Source organism: Lemur catta, chromosome 1 (genome assembly GCF_020740605.2).
Source record: "Lemur catta isolate mLemCat1 chromosome 1, mLemCat1.pri, whole genome shotgun sequence".
NCBI classification, from domain to species: Eukaryota; Metazoa; Chordata; class Mammalia; order Primates; family Lemuridae; genus Lemur; species Lemur catta.
The window spans coordinates 144835445-144859564 of NC_059128.1; the positions used below are offsets into that span (position 1 = coordinate 144835445).

General features: G+C 43.3%; 1 protein-coding gene across 4 annotated transcripts in view; it reads right to left on the reverse strand.

Moving 5' to 3' along the window:
* Window positions 1-24120, reverse strand: part of ITGA9 (integrin subunit alpha 9) — a 328677-nt gene that overhangs the window by 36867 nt on the left and 267690 nt on the right. For all 4 annotated transcript variants that reach the window (XM_045536738.1, XM_045536741.1, XM_045536745.1 and 1 more), the window contains one exon: window positions 20029-20136. In XM_045536738.1, coding sequence (XP_045392694.1) covers window positions 20029-20136 — 108 coding nt within the window. The remainder of the gene's footprint in view (window positions 1-20028; window positions 20137-24120) is intronic.

Below are 24120 nucleotides of genomic sequence, written 5' to 3' on the forward strand. Positions count from 1 at the left end.
TTCAGATGCACAGTCCTAATGTAGAGTCTCCCTTGGCTAAAACTCAGCATCTCAGTGCCTGGCCAGGGTCATCGAAGATGGGGGGCCTCTTCTGTGTGTGCTGCATAGATGTGAACATGACAGCCACAATAGTAACACTTGACGCTTGGACAGGCTCTCAGTGCATTTCACGTATTATCATTCAGTCCTCACAGCAAGCCCCTGAGGCAGGTGCTCTTACTATCCCCATTTTATAGATGGAGAAAGTGAGAGGCAAGGGGAGGTCAGATGACCACCAGAGGTCCCCCAGCTAGCAGGCTGCAGAGCAGGGTTAGGGCACAGCCTCCAGCTCCAGAGATCTGCTTACAGATCCAGAGATCTGCTTACAACCACTTCCCCACGCTGCCTCTCAGGCGGAGGCTGAGGACGGGGCTGGAGCAGGAGTCACAGGGGAGAGGAGGTGGAGGGAAAGCATCCCTTCCTCTTCCGACCCTCATCGAAGGATAGGAAACACTAGCTTGGAAGCCTGCAAATCCCAGAGTCCTCCAGCCTGACCCATTTCTGCCACTGTGGCAAAAAAATGACTCCTGCCCAGCCTACAGAAGATAAAAGTGCCTGCTGGCTGGGAGGCCAGGCTGTCCTGTGCTATCTCTTGGGCTGGAAGGAAACAGTGTTGTTTCTGGAAGACAGCTCCGAGATCACGCGGTCCCGGGGCCTCAGATGACAGATAAGGAACTGAGTTCAGAGACTTGTCCAAGGTCATGTGGCTGGTTGTTGGCAGTGCCGGCATCCCGCGAAGGAATTCCACGCAGAGGTGCTCTTGATGAACACTCAAGGGTCCCTGCCTTCAGCCCTAGCTCTGCCCCCTAATAGTTGTGCCAGTTCGGGTCTCTGGGGCCTCAGTTTTCTCATTTATAAAATTAGGATGTTGGCCTAAGTGGTCGCTAAGGTTGTCCTCAGTTGCTAATTCCATACCTCATGGGCTACTGCGAGTTTTCATGCGAGCATGGGGTCTCCTAATCTCATTAGGCAGATAAGCAATTACGGACTACCCACCCCTCACAACTTGGTTTTAAATGCCCTCTTTGCTCAAAGTCAAGGGGAGTAATGCTTTCTTCATGTGTTGCAGACAACCCAAGCACTACCCAGCCCATGTGCAGTAGCGCTGTTTCCTTGGCTGGCCAAGGACTCTGGCCATTGCCCCCTGCTCATCTTGGCCTGCTCACTCCTCACGTGCCACCAGGCTGTCTGAGCCTAAATGCTTCTTGTATCACAGCTGCTCATCTCCCTGGACCTCTGGGAGCTGGACAAAGTCCATGGCTGTGGTGATTGGAACAAAAGGACTTTACCAGGCAAACGAGGACAAGAGGATGCGGGACATGGTATCGAGGCTGAGCTTTGCCAAGACAGCTACTGACGGTTTCCTGTTGGCATCTGTCCTCCCCACTACTCCTACCCCAAAGAAAATATTGTGCAAGTTGAAACCAAGAGGTGGTGGCGATTTGGGGAACTGTCAGGAGCCCTAGTTGTGGGAGCCCAAGGAGTGGGCATAACTTGGTGGCAGAGCCTGGGTCAGCCTCGGCCAAGGGAGTCTTTGTGGTCAGAATGGTCAGAAGCTGCCACAGTTCCAGGCCTGTCAGAGGATGAAATGTCCCCAGCTCACTCTGGGAGGTCTGGCAAGACCTCACTTCATGAAATACTGGGTTTGAGGCATGGATCAGGGCTGACTCCATGGTTATGATACTGAAAACGAGAGTCTACCCTTTGCTGTAAATGTTATTGTCATCTGCCATCAGGTGTAAAAAAGGTATCTTTTTCTAAAGACTCTCCAGGCTGAGGTGGTCTGATAAAGTGGAGTGGAGGAAACAGGCATTTCCACGTTGCAGGCTCAGGGGAGGGAACTCCATCAGGCACATCTAAGAGTTGTTTGCTGACCTAGAGCAAGAGCAAGGACACAGGTCTCCCCCAGGGTCACAGAACAGAGCAGCCCTAATAGAGTCCCTTGTCCCTGGGCCTGAAAACAGGAGAGACAGAAAAAGCCCTCTGATCTTTTTCCTAAGTCTCATGTCCGAAGCACATCACCCTAGGAACCAGTTCTCGTTGCTTGTGGTCCTATCTCTAGACTGAGTTCAGATATAAGTGAGAATATTAATTAGGTGCCTTTCCAAGAGCCATGGCATACCTTGAATCCTTACACCTATGTGTGATGGGCTCTATTACCCGTAGGGTGACCATATGACTTATTGTCCAAACTGGGACACTTTTGAGTGAAGTTGGGGAGTCACCCAGACAGAGACATTTATCAGGGATGTACCAGGTAAACTGGGGCATCTGGTCTCCTTAATTTTCACCCCCATTTTACAGATGAGAAAACTGAGGCCCAGAGAGCTTAAGTAAGCTATCATGTACCTGTAAACTCTGAATGTGTGAGAAACACATCTCCAAAGTCGCCACCAGGATGCTCCCTGTCCCATTCCGTCTTCCTCGCACCCAGGCTACACAGTTGGTGTTCCACATACTGAGGCCCAGACTCACCCTGACCACCATCCATTATTTATCCATTCATATCTCCTCAGAGCATATCTCTGTTATGATTATAAATCTTGTCAACAAATTTCTCCCTCTAGTAGGAAGTCCCCTCCATCATGATCTGACTGAGTGGAGGTGACACTTCAGGTGGATCTTGAAGGATAAAGAAAACTTCTAGAGTTAATGGAGGAGGGGGAAGGGAATTCCAGGCAGAAGGGAACTGCATGTGTAAAAGCATGGCGGTGCAAACGGTAGAGGTGACTCTACTAGAGACCAGGAGTTCTACGTGGGTTGAACCTTGGATGAATGTTGCATAGTAGTGGTCAGAAATGAGGCAGGAGAAGTGGGCCTGGACATGGAAGAGGGCCTTGTAAGGGTCGAGGTGGTTAACCAGAAGGTTGTGGGAGCCAGGGAAGGCTCTGAAGCAGGAGAATGTGTGATCTGGGCCATGTGGATTATCATGTGGTATTCTTAGCATATTTTTAACAGGCTGAGGCATAGATGTCTCCTTTCTACCAATATCAGCCCCATCTCTTGACCATGCTCCAGCTGGCTGGGGTTCCAGGGATGGAGAGGGTCACCAAAGTATCCTTGGCTTGATGCCCCTTGAAGCAGTGCACAGCCAATAAAAGGGAGATGGAAGATTAATTAGCAGAGGAACAAACTCAATGACAGCTGTACTCCCCACGAGCCATGCATGGAGTCATCACCGATGTGGTTTTGGGGTAGAAAAAACCAAAAGCTATGATCTAAAAGCTGTGTTTGTTGAATTGACTTGGATTAAAGAGGGCATCGGTTCATTTCTGAATAACATGTGTTTCATGTTAACTCACATTTCTGTGTTAATCGTTGACTTTAAGTTCTCTGTTACATCCCTGGGCCACTTTTCCCTATCATGTTACACCAATCACAGCTGATGGCAACTGGGTAAACACGACCGGCCCCCGACTGACCGCCTGCTTCTCTGAAGGCACACACTGGAGTTTGAAAACCCAGAGAATGTTTTGCATGCCTACTCTGCTAATTCAATTACCTGCCACCTACTCTGGGAACCAAGGTATAAGAAGACAGTAAGTCCCTATTCTGCCACAGGAGGCTAAACATTTACCACGATGGCTGTGGTGATACTAATTTTAGGACTTGAAGGTTTTCAATAAAAACAGTACTTAGCAGTAACTGAGAAATGATACCAGCTAGTTAATGAGGCCGACTTAAGATGTCTAGTATTAGCAAGATAAATAAGATAGCTTCATGTTATCCATTCAGCAACGTGCAAACTGTGATTCCCTGTTGCTTACAGTTTTACAGACCCCTTCAAATCTCATCTGATGTTAAATCACGTTGCTGTGATTTATTGTTGTTTCTTGGTATTGACCAAAGAACAGTAAAAGATGATAATATTTTAATAATAAATCCTAAAGCAAATATTTTCATGTATCACCACTCATTTCAAGTCTTGTAACAATACAGACCCAGAAAAACCTATAAGGGGTGGGTGCTTCTCCATCCATTTACTGATGACACTGTTTCAGCGCAGAGAAACAGTGATAACCATTTTAGCTAGTTCCTTATTACGAATATGTCTAACTATAAGTTACAAATGTATCTGAAATGTCGAGAACACGATTTTGTGTGTGTGTGTGGATCACACCATTTGAAGGTAATGAGAAGTTCTCAAAGGCATCCTGTGGTAGTCCTTCTGAAGAGTGATGGATTCCTTTGCTTTGTGAAAAGGGACCCCTTGCTTAGCAGTTTGGCAAGTTCTGATTTTCACCTTTACGCATAATTAGAGGTTCCAAGGTATTTATATAAATACACAAAAATCCAAAGAGGAAAAATGCTGTGATGATCACAACAACCTGAGCTAAGTTAATTTGAGGCTCTAACTTTGGATGGTCCCTCCTAGCTTCAATGCTCAAATGAAGAGCTCAAATAAAGAGTTCTGCTTTTGAACTGAAAAAGGTAAACAAAAGCACCTAACAGCCACCAACAATAACAGCCCAAGCCAGACCTGCAGAGCTGGGGATGGGGCAGGAGGAGCAAGAAGTCAAAGAATGACCCAGCGTCGTTTAATAACAGAAAGTAAAAGAGCATGACTTTAACTCCAGATGTCTTCTCTCTTTCTAACTGAAAACTGTCTTCTAAGTAAAGTACTTGCTTTCTCCAATCCCTTCCCCATCCTTTAAGGCAATCATCACTGTGAAAAGTTGTACCAAGTCTGAAAAGGTCAGGGTGTTACTGAAACCAAAACTGACACAGAAAATAAAGAGGCAAAACCCCAAAACCAATGTTCCAGAGGAAAGGGAGAGCATGATCCATTGAACAATTTTGACATCTATATGAATCTGCCATTATTTCAGGAGCACTTTCACTTCTTGTGATAAGAGCCAATGAATTTTGTTTCTATCAGCTTTAGGGTATGGCTAAAACAACCCCCCTTCCCCCACCACTTCCTCTGCGTGTTTCAGGCCAACATGCTGGAAAGTCAAGAGTGCAGGACACCACTAGGCTGCTCTGTAAAACAGAGGATGCCCTTAAATTAATTTACACATAATCAGAGAAGGAGAAGTCCCCCAGATGGGGCCCACTTCACAAGCATGGGCATGGCCTTTTACTGGGTTCAAGTGATGCAGACGGGAAGTAGTTTCAGAGAGGCAGTGACACAAAAGAATTTCCAGATGCGGTCAGATTCTCTTTAGCCAAAAAGCAAGACATAAGTATGTTATCTGAGCACTTGGCGTGCATACCAAAAATGTTTTCCTTCCACAGATAATGAAATATTTTGGCAGCAGAACGGTCTGTTGATTTGGGTAATAAATGAGCCAGTAGCCCCTATACAGGAAATAACACAGTCCTTGGGATTATATCAGTTTGTTTAAATTCTGGGTCTAGCTCTTGGACCCATCTTACAGCAAAGACTGAAGCTCAGATCCATCCACGTTAAAAGATGAAGTAGCACACCTATCGATCCACTGGTGTCTCAGCATTTACTGGATATGTAGCTTTATTTTTATGAAAAGGTAACTAACAATCATTTTCTGGATGCTGTGTTTCCTGCATCACCATCTATCTAACCTCTTCTGCTACATTTCTGAGGGTACAGACACCAAAGCAGTGAAAAGTGAAACCTAGATGTCATTCTCTAAGTCTAAAATTTCAAGAACGTCATGGGAGGCTTGAAGTGTGCTTTACGTCACACATTTAGATAATTAAAGAGAGGTAAGCGAAGTTGGCTCTCCGACAGCTGGGGATATAGTAATAATTACTTCTCAATGTCTAACAAAGTTGAAGTAGTTCCTTTTGGTCCAAAGAAACTTGAGGTGTATGTCAGAAAAGCGGTTTCCTGTTTTTGTGCTTCCGAAGCGTACACAATTAGTCCCCGGCAGGTTAAATTAGAACCATGTGTTTCTCGGCAATGGCCGATGAGCTCTGTTTATCCTCAGTGAGATTTCCTGTTATCGACTTCAGTAACAACCCATTACCCCTGCCATGGCAGGGCTGGCGTCATGTTGCTTTTAAGGAATGAAAGAAAGTAAACTGCATAATCACCAACTTTTAAGGCCTGTTCTTGTCGGAGGCCAGAAAACACCAGGCACCTAAGCTCGGGCATTCCAACTGGCCCGCACGCTGGCAATGAAGCCTTAACGCTTCCAGATGTCACAGCGGCTGGGGCTCCTCGGTAAGGCTGGGCGCCCTCGGCCAGCAGGGAGACAGCTCCGCGGGCTTGATTTATTCTCTCTGTCCACAGGGTTAAAGGGCAGCCTCTGGACCATGCCGTGCACAGATAGCCAGGCCTGAAGCTTATCCCCACCTTCCAGAGGGCGTGTGTCGAGTGTAATTTGTGTATAGAAACACACGCTTTCTCCCTCTGGCCAAGCTCAAATTGACCAAGAGCCCAGGAACGTAACTCTTGTTCCAGAATTCAATCATCCATCTCCCTTCTTTTAAGTGTTTGGCTTCTGTTGAGAAAAAAAATTTAAGGCAAACCTAATCCTGACCCATTTCAGGAACTTGACTATTCAGCGCACGGTCATATATGTGCAGAAAGAAGAAAAAGAAAAAAAATAGTTTGGGACCATTGCTGAGATCAGCAGATAGATGTGAGGGGGGAGAGAGAGAGGGAGGGAGGGAGAGAGAGAGGGAGGGAGACAGGGGGCAGGAGGGGGAAGGAGGGAGAGGGGAGGGAGGAGGGAGAGGGGAGGGAGGAGGGAGGGGAAGGAGGGGAAGCGAATATGTTTTCATAATATCTCTCACCAATGTTTGTGGAGGTTAAGTTTGCTCTTAGAAGCCTTTGTTTCTGATGAGTGATTGAACCTCTTACTTCAAAGTTTCACTGTCTTATTCTCACATTGAAATTAAGGTAACCTCTGCTGTGGGTTAAGGGAATTTGTTAAAACACCTCTACCTGGGGGTTTCCAGCAGAGATGGAGGGTGTCCTGGAACCCATCCCCAGAGTACACGAGGACTGTATGTCTGACGGTGATACTAACAGAGTGGGAGTAGCCATTCTTTCCTTTACCTTAGCACATACCATGGTCCAGGCTCCAAATGCTGGGGATACACAGCAAACACGGCCATGGACCTTACTCTTATGGTGTTTTTAATCTTGTGGAAGAAGATAGACAATCAAAATAGTAATTTCAGATAGTGACGAGTGCTATGAAGAAAATTACACACAGAGAAGTGGAAGAGAGAGTAACAGGGGGTTGCAACTTTAGGTAAGGTGGTCAGGGAAGACTCACCGGGAAGGTGGGCGCTGACCTGCATTATGAGAAGGAACCAGCTATGCAAAGATTTGAGGGGCAGAGTTCTCTGCAGATGCAAGTGCAGAGGCTCTGAGGCAGGAGCTTCTGGGAAGGCGTCTGAGAAGGTTTGAGGGAAGAGAGGAGGTGTGAAAGGGGTCTTGACAAATGACTGGGCTCTCCATAGCCAGAGGACCGGGAGAAGCCATGAGCAAGGTTTGGAGGCCCAGGGAGGTGTGTGGTGAGCATGTTCTGCAGTCTTCATGGTCAGGGGGAGGCTGGAAGTAGGGATATTGTAGAAAAATGGACTGGACAGGTGGTGGGGGGAGGTCACATGGGGTTTTGGACCTCATGGTTTTGGTGATTAAGATCTCCTTGTTGATCTTTTTCTAAGAATCTCAGGGGTGTCTCTGAGTGTTACACAGAGAAAGCATTAGGGCTGGAAGATGGCACAGAAATTATTAGGACTAAAGTTCTCAGATGGTAAACCAGGTCCTCACTGCCTGAATGATGATGGTTTGTGATGAGGACAGACTAAAGAGACACAGGATTTGATGGTGGATTTTTATTTATGTAAAGACCATGGAGAGAGCAATGAGGATGCCCTAGGATGGGAAAATGAAAATTAAAGGAAATGCAATCTTTTTTTGGAAGAGAAGAAGGAAGAATGATTAGGTAATAGCTCAACTTCTCTATAAAAGCGAACTAGGCAATTGTTTTTCATTTTAGCTAAGAAAAGGTTAGGGGGAAATCAGAGCATGAGAAATTGTGGATAGTCATAACAAGGGATTTGAGGGATACTAGAATGGCTTAACGAAAAGAACTTGCTGGAAACACAGTTCTGTTTTGCTGGGGAGACGTCTCGATTATATTCTTTCCAAAGGCAGAGGGTCGGATCATGTAATCCCCTAAACCCACCATAGGGCTGTAAATCCATCTCCCCCTGCAGAAGAGGGGTTTCTAAGCCTTGAATCCTTGTTAGAAGGAACCTCTCACCCAGAGGGCTGGTTTGGTACAGAGTTAGCCCTCAAATTTCTGCAGAAAAAACTGAGGGTGAAGGAGGGAGAAAAAAGAAGCATGTGTTTATGATGGGGGAGAGTAACAGAGATTGAAAAATAAATGTGTGTTGTCCAACTTTGCTCTGGATTATTTGCTGGGTTGTTTTAAAGTGCCAGGCCTGGCTTGCGTATAACTCTAGTCTCAGTGTCCAGCAAGCCTGTTGCAGGGGAGACTTCTTGCTGCAATTATCCTCCAAGCATAGCTAGGTCATAACACTCAGACTTTTCTGATGTGAAATGTACTGGCTTTAAAAATCAGTGTCACTGTCAACTGCTGTTGCCAGTGAAATAAGTGATTCACATTGTGGGAGAACCGCACCAGAGCACACACACAGAGACTTCCGGATGTCCAGGCTGGACACCACACAGGGGCACCATGGGGGATGGCACTTCAAAGGACAGAAATCCAATAGGGCTAAAATCAAGGGGGAGATAATTTTCAGGGAAGACGGTCTTGGCAAGGCCTTCATGAGCAAAGAAGATCTTATTACAAACTCCCGTAAGAGAGCTTCGGTCCCCTCAACCTGAATGAAGGTCTCCATGAGACCTTTCCTGACCATTCTGTTTAAAATTACAACCTTTCCTGTTCCCTATCCCCCTGCTTCCTTAATTTTTTTCCATAGCATCTATCATCATGTCATATACTCCATGTTTTACTTATACACCATTTGTCTTTCCCCACCAGAATGTAGGTTACATGAGGGATTGGAAATTATCATTTTTAGTCTTTTTGTCTCTGTAGTAACCCAGTGATTGGCATATGCTGGGTGCAAAGTACTTGTTGGATGAATGAACATGTGGATAAAAAAATCCCCTCAATAGCTCTGTGTGGCAAGACTATCACCCCCATTTCACAGATGAGGAAATGGGAGCGCAGAGAGATTCACATTACAGATGAGGGCTTCTCAAGTATTAATGTGCAAAGGAATCACCCAGGGATTCAGCAGGTCTGGGTGGAGCTTCAGATTCTGCATGTCCACAATTCTTACTTCTAGGTGATGCTAGTGCTTTTGGAGAGCTACATGTCCAGACAAAATGTTGGCATGAGGCCTTGCGGATGGCCGCACAGTCCAGTGGTTAAGAGTAAACACCAACTTAGCCACCTACTTTGGCTGTCCCTTAACCCTTCTGTGCCCTCCCCCCTGCCATTTTCTCACCAAATTATTAGGAAGATTAGGTGAATTTGTTCTGGTAAAGAACTTGATACAGTAACCTTGTATTATACTTATCTGTAATAAGTTCTTAATAAAAACGTATTATTACTTTTTACCCTGAATCTAATAGCTCCTTCTCAGAATCCTAATGGAGTATTAACTAATTTTCTACTTAACTAAAATAGGAAAAGTCTACATTTACGCTGAGAACCATGGTATCCACATATATTATGAAAAAGAAATTTCTGCTAGATACATTATGTATTTTGAGACAGATTCCCAAAGTGGAATTATTGGTTTTCATATTTTAAATTTTGATAGTTAGTACTGAATTGCTTTTCATACCAGCAATATTCCAGAGTGCTCATTTCTCCTCATCTTAACTAGCAATGGATATTAACAATCTTTTAGATTTTTGACAGTTTACTGAGGAGAAAAACCTCATTGTCAGTTTTTATTGCTCTGATTACTGGTGAGACTAGGTTCATCTTTCTGTAAGTTTATTTGACATTAAAATTTCTCCTTTTGTAAGTTTCTTGTTCATATCATTTTGCCCATTTTTAGAATTTTCCTTATTGTTTTGTAGAAACAATGTATATATTATTTATCTGTTAACCATGTTGCAAATATATTCTCTCAAATATCTTTTATATTTGTTTATGATGTATTTTGGTCACATAAATGTTTAATGTTTTTCTAGGTTTAAATCTGTCAATCTTTCCTCTACGATTTGGATTTTATGACTTTGCTTAGGAAGAAGGGCTTCCCATTCAAAGATTATAAAAATATTTAGTACTTTCTGTGAATGACTTTTTTTTAACATATGACTTTAAATCATCTTTTTTTCTTCCTGTGAGGTACAGGTTTTCTGCAATGTCTTCCCAAATGGATAGCCAATTGTCTTCTAGACTATTACTGAACAGTGTACACATCTCCACTGTTTTGGACCATTATTTCATCAAATGTTTTTTCTGCTCCCTTTTCTTTCTTTTTCTGCAACTCCAACTGTGTGTATTTGGGTATGCTTTGTGGTGTGCCATAATGCATATCAAAGGTCTCTGAGGCTTTGCTCATTTTCGTACATCTTGCTTTTTTTTTGTTTGTTTATACTTTTTTCTTTCTGCTCTTCAGATTGGATAGTCTGTACTGATCCATCTTCCATTGCTGATTCTTTGTCAGTGCAAATCTGCTATTGAGCCCCTCGAATGCATTTTCCATTTCAGGTATTTTAATTTCAGAATTTCCACTTGGTTCTTTTTATAATTTGCATATACTATTCATTTATTTAATTTCCATTTATTTTATCTATAATATTATTAATATTCTCTATTTGGTGAGTTTTTTCTATCATGCTTTATTTAAACATGATTTATTTTAGTTCTTTCAACATATAATAGCTACTTTTAAGTCTTTGTTAAGTCCAACATCTGGGTTCTTCGGTGACAGTTTCTACTGACTTTTTCTCTTCCTGTGCAGAGGTTATACTTACCTGTTTCTTTGTGTGAAATCTGTGTCTACATACAAGTGGATATATATATTTAAACTGAACATTTTAGATTATATATTGCAGCAATTCTGGATTCTCACCACTTCCCTTGAGGGTAGCCATTACTTTTTTTCATTTTGTTTGTCTGTTCAGTGACATTCCTGAACTAACAGTGAAGTTTGTCTCCCTGGGGTGTGTAGCCTGCTCAGTTTTACACTTGTTTTATTTTTAAGCCTGGTTTCAAAGGGGTTGTCCTGGATCAGTATAGCTTAAATGATTGTTCAGAGGCTGTACGTAAGCATCTTGATCCTGTAAGGTAGAGCTTCCACCCGCTGCTGGTGGGTCTGTGTGTTCCTGGGGATTGCATCTAAAGGCCAGGCAGTTTATAAGTTATCCTCAGCTTTTATGTTCTGCACTCACAAAGCCTCACAGCCACTCAGTGACTCTCCTGGAATTTTTTTGGATACAATAACGTAAGCTTTGAGTCAAGCCTGACGCAGTGGGCATTCTCAGGCTCTGTGAGCAAGGGAGGGGCTGAGCCACAGGATGCTGCCTTCAGAACCTGGGCTTTAAGGCAGAGGGTGTGCTAGCTGCAGGCCTTTGAAACTAGTATCTGGGAACTCCTGCCTCATCGCTGCAGCACATCACATCTGTATTTCAGTTTCCAGTCTCATCACCATTCTGGTCTCCACTAACGACTGCTCACAAGAACCTAGAAAGCTCTACTGTTTGCTTAGTGAGACTTGCCAGTGAATTTACTTTTCCATCCCATGAAAATTCCCTAGGCTTTTCACCACAGGCTGGTCCAGGGGTGGGGACTCGGCGGCCTTAAGGCCTCATGTGGCTTTCTGGGTCCTTAAGTGTGGCCTTTTGCCTGAATCCACATTTTACAGAACAAATCCTTTCATTTTCATTAATACATTTTTGTTCATCTTTTATACTTCTATTTTATTTTTAAAATGAATGTATTTAAGATACCAAAGAATAAAATAAGTTTCAATGAAATAATCCTCCTGGATTGACTGGCACAATTGGAACATTAGTGAGCCATAAGGGCTAAATTGACAGCTGCCACGCTCATGATTTGGTTCTAACTTCCCCTGCCTGACTGGTGCCTCTACCACACAAGGCTGGTTGGAGAGAGTTTATGGGGGTTGAGTCAGCTTTTGACAATGGTGCACTGTGTTTCTTTGTTTCAAGTGGAATTTGTGAATAGCTGCACAGCTCAACAGTATTTTTTAATTCTGACTGCTTAACAGCCCATCATGTCAAAGAAGACCAAGAGAACGCTGAAGGAAGAAAATAGATCTTTAATGAGGATTGGGAATTGCAATATTATCTTGTTTCTACTAATGATAAGATGATTTGCTTGCTTTGTGATACTGCAATATCAACATTAAAGAAATTCAATGCTCATCAGCATCATAACACTCATAAGGAACACACATATTTTAAATTGGAGAGGTGCAAAAGGTTGTATTGCAGAAATTAAAAGATGAAAAGCAAATGCAAAGACAATTCTTTCAAGCAGCAATAAGATGTGGAAATAATATCACTGAAGTAACTTATAAAGTAGCTTACCTACTTGGGGGAAATAGGAAAGCCATTCAGTAATCAAGAAATTGTGAAAGAATGCATTGTTGAAGCAATAGGATGGTTATACCCTGATAATGTTTCAAAGTACAAAACAATCACCTCTTTCAAGGAGAACCACAACTGATCAGCAGCATAAATTAGACTTCAACTTAACAGAACAACTTCATGAAATACTTCAAAAGGAAAATATATATTATTCAATCACTTTGGATGAATCAACTGATACTACTGACTCGGCACAGGTTTTATACTTCATTCAGAACATAACAGAAAATTTTTCTTGCTACAAAGAGTTACTTGCTTTGGGCACTCTTGCAAACAGAACACAGGGAATAGATATCTTCAACAATTTCCAAAATTAATGCTGTAAAGTTGGACTGAATTTAGTAAATTTAGTGAGTGTACGTATAGACAGTGCACCTTCCATGGCAGGAAAACATGAAGGGTTTATTGCACAGATTTAAAATAGTATTAACAGATCCAGATATTCTCGTTTCTGTTCACTGTATCATTCATCAGCAAAATCTCTGTGCTAAAGCTACTATTTTAAGTGACACTTTGCAATAAGTTATAAGTATTGTTAACTATATTCCTGCAAACGTAACATGGCATCCTCAGTTTCATCAGTTTCCTGTCATGCTACAGTTGAACTGATGAGGTATTCAGTGTGGATTTTCTGTATCACACTAAAGTGCATTGGCTATCACAACGACAGGTGTTAGCCAAAATTTATCTCTGCAAGAGATAGTTAAATTTTATGAGAATCAACAATGTGAATTATTGGTAGAAGATTTCTATAGGAATGAAGCATGTGATTGTGATATGTGATATTTTATTTGACATATGATATGTCAAATCGAAACAACTTAAATATTTCTTTGCAAGGTAAAACTAAGTCTATATATGATACATGGCAAAAAAATCCAAGCATTTCAATAAAAGCTATTTTTTCAAAACACTTCTTCAAAAGAAATTTTGGATGAACATTTTCCCCACTTTAGCAAAGGTCATTGATGAGCAGCATGATGTATGCAAATCATTTGATGAATACACAGCTATTATGGACCTATTACCTGGAGAATACTATGAAAGGTTCACTGACTTTGAGAATCATGACATCACACTCAAATTAGCATTTCAGCCTCACCTAGTTGATATCACCAAAGCACTTAAAGAACCACGATGGAATTGACTGAACTCTCAGTAGATGACATTTTAAAGTCATTGTTTGATGCTAAAAAAGATCCAGTTGAAATATGGAAAAATGTAGTACAATACCCACGCCTTTGGCAACATGCCCCAAAAAATGCTTTCTTACTTTACAACCATTTATTACTGTGAATCTACACTCTCCCACCTAACCCCAACCAAGATGCCCTTCACGTCATAAATGACTGATACTGATCTAGAGAATCAACTTAAACTGAGGACCTCCATGCTGCAACCTAATATTCAAATGCTTTTGACAAAAGCAGACACAACAAAGTCATCAAAAGATTAGTTAACTTTAAAATTCATGAATAGCTTTCATTTTTTGAAATTATTAAGTACATAGTAGTTAGATTTTTTTACAAAATAATGTACATTTTTAAGTACATCTAATTGAAGTTTCTTGAATGTGGCCTTATTTGATTATGACTAAATTAATGCAGCCTTCCAACATGAAAAGGTTCCCCACCCCTGGGCTGGTCTATCCAACTGGAGGCTTGGACACCCTTGAGAATTCTGTTACTTTGTGAAAATTCTAAATATAGTTTTGAAAATCCAGAGTTTGCTTCTAAGAACTCTAAGAAGAGAATGCAGCCAGCTCATATCACTTGGGAGTTTGAGGGTTTACTCAGCTAGACTGACAGTCAGGCAGCTCTACAAATCTTCAGGAAAATGACTTCTAATGCCTTCCATGCAAGCCAGCTATTTATAAATGTACCCCAAAGTCTGTTCCAGTGGCTCTTCCTTGGCCCAATGATCATTAAAGAAGAAAAGGGGTATACTGGTTTTGAGATATCAGATTAAGTTAAATTTCCTGTTTTAGTCAATAAATAATTTTGCCCATGAAGGAAAAAAGTCTCCCTACAACACTACAGATGTCCCTGTGAACAACTTTTAGAGAACATGTTCTATGAAAAGGACATTCCTTGAGAGAGAGCCAAGATGCCAGACCAGAGACACCAGCTGCCAGATCACAGAAAGAAGGAAAAGTTTTAGATAAAAAAGAAAGAAAGAAAGAAAGACACAAACAAACATAGACAGGGTGTAATTCTGAGGGAAATGTTCCAGAACCTACCAGAGATTCCATGGAAAGAAGTTGTGGAGCAGAACAAGAAGGAGCAAGATATTGGCAGAGATCAACCTGAGAAGCTTCGAGCCCAGCAGAAAGGGTAGGTGGAGTAGCTTGTTTCTCCGTCCCTCATGTCTCTGGGAGTCAGTGGGGTCCCAAGCTACTGGAGAGCCCTTCTACCCTCATAAGCCCAAATGCTGCTGCCACCAGTGAACTGCGAGCTTCTTAAGGACAAAGCACCAGGCTACCAGCACCCTTGGGACCACTTCCCATCACTGCATACCCAAGCTGAGACAGCAGGTGCCATATTGCTTCTCCACCCACCATGTACCTTTGTCCTCCCCAGAGGGCTTTAGCCCCTCAGTTTTCATCTTGCTTGTTTCCACACAAACATTTCACAACTCCGAATGTGAGAGACACAGGGGGCCAGGGGATCCTGGGGACAGAGACAACCAGAGTGCTAGCTTTCTTCCATTGAGACTCTTTTCCTCCCTTTCCTGTCTCTTGCCCGAGGCTGCCAAGAGAGACAATTGAGCTGGAGCTCACAGGAACTGCTCTCTCCCTCTATTGGTGTGTCCACCACACTGGGACTTCCACAGAGTATGGGGCTCAAACCTTTCCTCTTAAAGACCTACAGTAGAATAAGGGGTGCTTGGACTGTGAGCTCCCTCCTCACTGACCCTCCCATGTGCTGTCTGCCCAGGTGGTCCAACAGAGCAGGGCACACCCCAAAGCAGAGGGACATCAAACCGACTTGAGCACCCCATAGGCAACTCAGGACCAGCATGCTTCTCCCTGGCACAGTCAGGGATCAATCCTCAGGAACCTGGAGACAGGCATACAGGCCAGATCCTGTACCCCAGGACTCAATCGTGTTGCTTGGGGGCACAAAGGGGAGATTTGTGAACTAACCTCGGGAGGTGAGGGAGCCTGCGTGGGCAGAACTGAAAAGAGAGTGCAGCATGGGTCCCAGCCACAGCATACTTATGGGTGAGCTCAGCTATGAATAGTTTGAGCTCTTGCCTTCTGGTGGATGCTAGAGGGAGACCACGGAGCATGGAAGGGGGAAAGCAGCAAAACCTGCTCCTGACAGCCAGATTGTGACTCTCAGACGGCCCCTCCCCCACAAGCAGACTTTATGGCTGGTGGAGCTACTTCAGTACCTCCCTGGCAGCTTTCCCCAGAAGCTTGGAGCAGACCTTTGACCCCTGCCACAATAGGTACCTTACCAGCTTTTGTGGAGCCTGAGGGCAGGCTCACCTAACCCAGCCCAGTGCAGCTGCACTCTCCATCTGCCTCTGTGATGGAGAATATGGACTCATCTGCAAGTCTCAGGGCTCAACCCACCATCTGGGGCATTCAAGTGTTTCTCCTAAGGGACCAGAGCCAGTCACAGGTCCCCAAAACAACACGGTAGCTTGTTCCTTCTGACAAGCAGCACCTACTGACAGGGAGGTCAATTTGCACACCCTTTATAGCATTTACTGACTCAGTCATATAGGGTGTGGTTAATCCTTACCCACAAGCACCAACTACTGTCTCAGAGAGTAAACTGTGTGTGCCAATACAATTCACACTGTTAGGAGGACCACAGGGCTGGGGAAAGAGAAAGGATTTCAAAGATCTCTATTGTCCCTCATCAAACAGAGACAGGGAATCTGCCCACACATGTAGCTCATCACTGCTACAGCCTATAAACAACTAGCAAACGAGAAAACCACCACACTAAGGACATCTATAACCAAGGCATCCATCCAGAACCTAGAGCGCCATCAAAGCACCTACAAGCAAAGCCAAAAGTTCGTAACTAATATATGCTACAGACACAGCTCTATGAGTGAGGGGGGGAAAAGCTCCATCTAAACAAAAGCAAATCCAAAAATAAGAAGTGACAGCTGCCCCAGATAATAATCAGTCAAAGAACTCTGGAAGTATGAAAAATTAGAGCAAAAGGATAACCCTGAAAGGGAACACCAGCTCTCTAGTAATGGATACCAACAAAAATGAAAATATTGAAATGTCAGATAAATTCCAAATATGGATTATAAGGAAGCTCAATGAAATCCAAGAGAAAAGGGAAAACCAACTCAAAGAAATCAGAAAAACAATTCAGGAAATGAATGAAAAATTTACTAATGAGATCAACATATTAAAAAAAAGTGGAACTTCTAGAAATGAAAAATTCATTTAAGGAAATACAAAACACAGTAGAAAGTTTTAAGAATAGACTAGACCAGGCAGAATAAAGAATCTCAGAGCTTGAAGACAACTCTTTCAAATTAACTCAGTCAGAAATAAAGAACAGAGAAACAAGAGGAATGAACAAAGCCTACAAGAAATATGGGATTATGTAAAATGGCCAAATATAAGAATCATAGGCAGCCCTGAGGGTGAAGAAGAAAATGCACAAGTACTGAAAAACCTATTTGAGGGAATAATTGAGGAAAACATCCCTGGTCTTGCTAGAGATTTAGATATCCAGGTACAAGAAGTTCGATGAACACCTGGAAGATTCATTGCAAAGAGGCAATCACCAAGACATACAGTCACAGACTGTCCAAAGTCAACACAAAGGAAGAACTTCTGCAAACTGTGAGACAAAAACATCAAGTAACTTACAAAGGAAAACCTACAAGGCTAACTGCAGACTTTTCAACTGAAACCTTACAAGCCAGAAGGGATTGGGGTCCCATCTTCAGTCTTCTTAAACAGAACAACTGCCAGCCTAAAATTTTGTATCCTGCAAAACTAAGTTTCTTATATGAAGGAGAAATAAAGACTTGTCCAGCGAAGCACTGAGGGAATTTGTCAAGACCAGATCTGCCCCGCAGGAAATACTCAGGTCAAGACCAGATCTGCCCTGCAGGAAATACTCAGAACTGCATTATACATGGATGAGCACAATAGACACCCATCGGTGTAAAACCACCCAAAAGCTAAAGCTCAGAGCTCATATAAAATAGCACAAGAGGTAAAACAAAGCAAAAAGGTACCACCCAAAATCCAAATTGCTGAGCAAAAGGATTCTGTCAGGATTTATATCAATATGAGACTTTCCTGAATTCACTTAGAAAGAGTAATCAACTGTATTTTATATTGTGGATTTATTCTTTCAGTCCACAAATATTTACTGAGCATATATCATGTGCCAAGTGATATTGTTTGGATATGTTGCCCCTCCAAATCTCATGCTGAAATTTGATCCCCACTGTTGGAGGTGGGGCCTGGTGGGAGGTGTTTGGGTCATGGGGGTGGATCCCTCATGAATGGCTTAGTGCCCTCCCACCATAATGAGTGAGTTCTGGTTCTACTAGTTCATGAGAGAGCTGGTTGTTCAAAAGAGCCTGGCACCTATCCTCTGTCCCTTGCTCCCTCTCTCACCATGTCACACACCTACTTCCCCTTCCACCTAGACTGGAAGATCCCTCAGGCCCTCACCTGAAGCAGATATTGACACCAAGCTTCATGTACAGCCTGCAGAACTGTGAGCCAAATAAACCTCTTTTCTTTATAAATTACCCAGCCTCAGGTATTCCTTTATAGCAACACAAACAGACTAACACATGAAACACTGCATTTAGTCCTGGAGATACAGCAGTAAGCAGGCAGACAGAAATCCCTGTCCTTATCTTTATAGAGGGTCGGGAGGAGGCAGATAAATTGTTCTAGTAAGAAAATAGATGGGACGTCAACCGGTGACAAGGGTTACGGTGCAATGTGAGCCGGAGAGGGGGAGGAGGTGTGCTGGGACACAGGGTGGTCAGGGAGGTCTCACTGAAAAGGTGACAACCGAGCAAGCACCTGAAGGAGGTGAGGTGGGAGGTCATGTGGATAGCTGTGGGAAGGGCATCCCAGGTGGAGGGAAGATGGAGTGCAAAATCCTGGAGGTGGAAGGGTGTCCGGTGTACCCTAGGACCAGCAAGGAGGCAGTGTGGCTGGAGGAGAGTGGGGAAGAGGAGGGGGAGATGAGGTCAGAGAGCAATGGGCCATAGACTATGAGGCCAGCAGAGCTTCTGGAGGGATGTGGGAAGAGAAAAAGCCACTGGCGGGTTTAAGCAGAGGCATGACAAGACTTGATTTATATTTTGGAAGGATCGCTCTGCTGCTAGGTCAAGAATGAACTACAAGGAACCGGGGTAGAAGCAGGGACCCCAGTGAGGGGACTGCTGCAATAACCCGGGTGACAGATGATGATACCTTACAGGTATCCAGGGTGCTGGATGTGGAAAGTGGTAACATTCCGGATTTGCTGTGATGGTGGCGATATGAGGTTTGCTCATGGGTTGGATGTGAAGTGTGGGGAAAAAGAGAGGCATCAAGGATGACCCCAGATTTTTGAACTGAGCAACTAAAGGATGGAACAGCCCTCTGCAGGGACAGGGAAGGTTGAGGGAGAAGCAGGTGTGGAAGGGCACTGTCAAGAGTTCAGTTCTGGATAATACTGCGATGCCTGTGAGGCATCCAGGTAGAGATGGCCTAAAGATAGTTGGCTACCAAGGCCTGGAATTCACAGCAAAGGTCTGGGCTGCAGAGAAAAATTTGGTGGCATCAGCACAGGTTGGATTTAAAGCCAGAGTCTAGGTGAGATCTTGGAGACTGGTGTAGAATAGGAGCTGGGCCCTCTAGAAGTTGGGGAGGTAAGGAGAAAAGCCAGTGAGAAAGGTGAAACCAAGAGAATGTGATGTCCTGGAAGCCAAGGAGAGTGTTTCAAGGAGATGGGCAGCAGTGATCATATACCAGTTATCAAGCTTCCCTTGAGATAAACATCATCTACAGTTGACTCAGGATCAGGTAGAGTTGCATATGCTGCACATAAACTGGAGTTTCAACCTATACTATGTCCTTTATCTTCAGGCATCAGTAGCCCTTTGACAATCTTTATGAATGGTGCAGCTCTCAGCAAAATGCATTCAGACACACACAAGACTGCAGACAGCTGCTAGATGTTCCCAGATCCAGAAAAGTGAATCTCAGGAGGTGGGTTCACAACCAACCCTTCCCCATCCCCAAAGAGGATTTCCTGTGGCATTAACCAAACTGTCTCAATGCAGAGATTCAGGTATCACAGGTCCCCTGGCTTTCCCAGATATATTTCCATAGGGTAGAATGAGTTAGCTTTTCTGGGCCCCCAGGGTGGACGTCAGGGTGAGGTGGAATACAAAATTCAAATGTGCTGGCTCAAGTCTGAAAGCAACGGGGAACTCACCATCATTTCCTGGACATGAAACATCTCTGCGCCACCAGACGAGAGTCGATTGGGGAAGGAGATGCTGACAGATGACCCAGGAAGGGTGCTCGGGCCAGTGTTGTACACCTGTGGGTGTGGAACACACACAGCAAGTTTTAATGGAAAATAACAGATCTTCATGTCACATCATGCAATATATACTCTAAGATTCTTTGAAATCATATACAGAAACTCTAGGGTTTGGATCTAGAAGGTCAGGACTTGAAGTGAAATACTGGATGATGGGAAATTTCAACACAATTGAAATCCTTCTAATATCTACTTAAAAACCCCAAACTGTCAAATTACCTTATTCCCTTTTAGCATTTTCTTGTTTTCTTTCTTCCTACTAAAAATTATATTTCTTTTCACATACCTAGAAATTTACTCACACACCATTACATTTGGTGAGAACTCAGACATCATAATCTAGTCTAATGGTTCTCAAATTCTAACATAACATCAGGATCATCTGAGGGACTTGCTAAAACACAGAGTGGGGGCATGTGGTGGGGGCCGTGCCCAGGGTTTCTGTCGCAGTAGGACGAGGATGAGCTGGAGGATTTGCATTTCTAACAAGTTCCCAGGAGATGTTGCTGCTGCTGTCCCAGGAACCACCCCACGAGAACCCCTGAGCTGGTCCAACCTCTTTCCTTTGACAGTTTGAGGTAACAAAGACAAAGTAGGTCATTCTTACAGGAAGAGCTGTTTTTACTGCACCAGTCAGCTGATTTGGTTTCTAGGCAATTTGCAGCTCCTCACTTGCTAATATTGTTTGATGATATCTGTGCACCTCTTTTCTGTCCTAGCATTTGGTTCTAGAAAATCTTACACCTCTTATCTTCCCTAGCATCTCTCCATATTCTGTCTCCAGCAGCCAGTCATTTCCTGAGAAATGAGGGAAAAGCTGGTGGCCACAGAGAGACTAATAAGAGCAAGGAGATAAAGGAAAGGATGAACATGAAACTCAAGGAAGAAATGAAACATGAAGGGGAATAAAATAGATGGGTAGGTCTATACAGCCAGAAAGTGGATTATGGTTGCTCAGGGCTGGGGGCTAGGGAGAACAGGCAGTGTGACAGGCAGCATGACAGGCTCCCAAAGATGTCCGTGTCCTCATCTGTGGCAACTGTGAATGTTACATGGCAAGGGGGAATTAAGGTCGCTAATCAAGTGACCTTAAAATAAAGAGGTTACTGGGCTGGGTGTGGTGGCTCACGCCTATAATCTTAGCATTCTGGGAGGCTGGGGAGGAAGGATAGCTTGAAGTTAGGAGTCCGAGACCAGTCTGAGGCAAGAGCGAGACCCTGACTCTACTAAAAATAGAAAAAATTAGCCGGCTGTGCTGGTGTGCACCTGTAGTCCCAGCTACTCAGGTGGCTGAGGCAGGGGGATCACTTGAGCCCAGGAGTTTGAGGTTGCTGTGAGCTGGGCTGAGGCCATGGCACTCTAGCCTAGCTGACAGAGCGAAACTGTCTCAAAAAAATAAAAAATAAATAAAAAATAAAAGAGGTTATCTTGGATTATCCAAGGATATTCCACATTGCAATAATCACAAGGGCATTTACATAGGGAAGAAGGAAGTAGAAGAGTCAGAACGAGAGAGACAGCATCATAGCAAAGATGTGACCAGCGATTGCTGGCTTTGCAGACGGACGGCGGCCATGAGCCAAAGAACACAGCTGCCTCTAGAAGCTGGAAAAGGCAAGAAATGGATCCTCCCCTGGAGCCTCCAGCAAGGAACGCAGCCCTGCAGAGACTTTGATTTTAGTCCAGTGAGACCCGTTTTGGACTTCTGTCCTCTAGAACTGTCAGATAATAAATTTGTGTTGTTTTATGCCACTAATTTTGTGGGAATTTGTTACAGCAGTAATAGAAAATTAATATAGGGAGTGACTGCTAATGTGTACAGAGTTTCTTTTTGGGGTGATATAAATGTTCTAAAATTAGATTATGATGATGGCTGTTCAACTCTATAAGCATACTAAAATAACTGAATGTGTACGTTAAATGTGAAGTTTAAGGAATGTAGTAGTACCTCAATAAAGATGTTATTTTTAAAAAGATGAGTAAAATATATATAATTCTATTTGTCAGTTAAAAAATAAATTAAAAAGAAAGTTGAGTAGGAAGTGAGTAGGAGAGAGGAAGAAGTGAGGTGCTGCTTGGTAGCCTGGGGACTAGAGAGAAAATTCAGACGCTCTGAACTTCAGGCATCTCTGAAGTTGAGGTCAGAAGGGCAAAGCCACAAAAAAGCGGTGGAAACCTAACCAGGCCTCTTCACACATGGTAGCATGTATAGGGATCTAGCTGCAGCCAACTCTTCCCTAGAAAACTGTGTCTTTATTTGTAATAGTTGGTTTGGCTTCAAAGAATAAATAAATTAAAACAATAAGATAGAGCAGATGAGTGGTTGTTGCCAACTCTTGATTTTAAAAAAATTCACCAAAAACAACACCCCTAAGACATAAGAAAAGGAAAGAGTATTGAACCACAATTGAAATAACTAATTTGAAATGAAACATGAGAGCACAGAATTGAGAAGGAATCTGACATGTCCAGAAACTCCCCATTCAAGCATGAATAGGGTGGGGAAAGGAGAAAGTACGCTGGTTTACACTATTTCGTTCTTCAGAGCCAGGAGGATGGCAGAGCTGGTATTGCTGTATTTTTAACAAATGTCTTAATGTTGGATTCTCTGCAAACGTTCATGTGCAACATCTACGTTATTTTTCACCATTGTTTTTCAGGCGGGGAAATGCTTTGACTCCTGATGCCAAAGAAACCCATCAAGGGCCGACAAATTTCATATCTCCGCTTAAAAAAGCTGTGATGAAATGTAGAGAGCAGGCTGAGACTAGTATTTCTGCCTTTCTTCCATCTGCAATTGTAGTGGAACTTTTAAACAATTAGGTAGCTTGCTGAATAACAGACTCTAAAAGATATAAAAAAATCTGTTCTTATGGAAAGTCTTGCAGACTTCTTCAGGAACGGTATTGCTAGAATAAGGAAATACAGAAGGGCTTTCTCCATATTTCCGGCCTTCTTTTCTCCCACTGTTTCCACCTCCTGGTTGTTATCAGCACCAACCTAGGCAGTGACCTTCCTGCAGGATGACCATAATAACAACAATTATACCAATAACTGAGTCGTCAGAGAATTCTCAGGGGAAAGGTACGCTTTGCTAATACAGAGGGATCTCCTAATCAATGGCAAACACCATCAATCGTTCAGACCTGGCTGATTGTGTCAACTCTGGATTGAATGCTGCGCACTTCCTCAGGAGAGGGATCGAGGAAGAGTTTATCTAAGGGGCATGCCACTCACTCACTCCCCAGGGCCAGATTCTCTAGCCTGGGTCCTATTTCAGGTCAGACGTGAGGAAAGCTATTTGCTTGAATACCAAACTTTAAGCTCCCTGTAAAAATACACTCAGAGAAACAATTAGAAGGATAAATTGCATACCCTGGGGTTTCTTTCTTTCTTTTTGTTCAGAGGGTGATAACATCCAGTATCTTTCATATAACTGCTATTCTTTCTGCCCTCTTCTTTCAGCACCCTTACCATCTTCATTACCAGGTCCGTGTAATTCAAACCCTTCTAAATAATTTTCTTGCCTGTATCTTTTATTTTAAAATACCTCAAAAACTATAAGAGTAGGAAAGAGTATAAACAACTAAAATCAAATAAATCCACCCAGTCTTTATCTGTTTTCTATCCAATTACAAAAAGCAAAGGAAAAAAAAACCAAACTAACTCTCAGAAGCAATTCAGGAACACAGAGGTGCTGCTCACAGCAGCCACGCCACAGCCTCGAGAGCAAGCTCTAACCCCAACTTTCCCTCTCTCCGCTGTAAATCCAGGGCAGGGCGTGACAGCTGGGGCTTAGCTGGTCGGAGGCGCATCCTCCCCGGGCTGGGGACATGTGTTATCTATCATGGTTTCTGAGGGCTGCTGCTGGGAGAACGCTCTGGAGAGAGGAAGACCATTGTTTGCCAGAGCCCACAAATGTTTTACTGCCTCTTTCTCTGGACCCTCACCCTGTCATTATTTGTCATCCCCTAAGTCTAC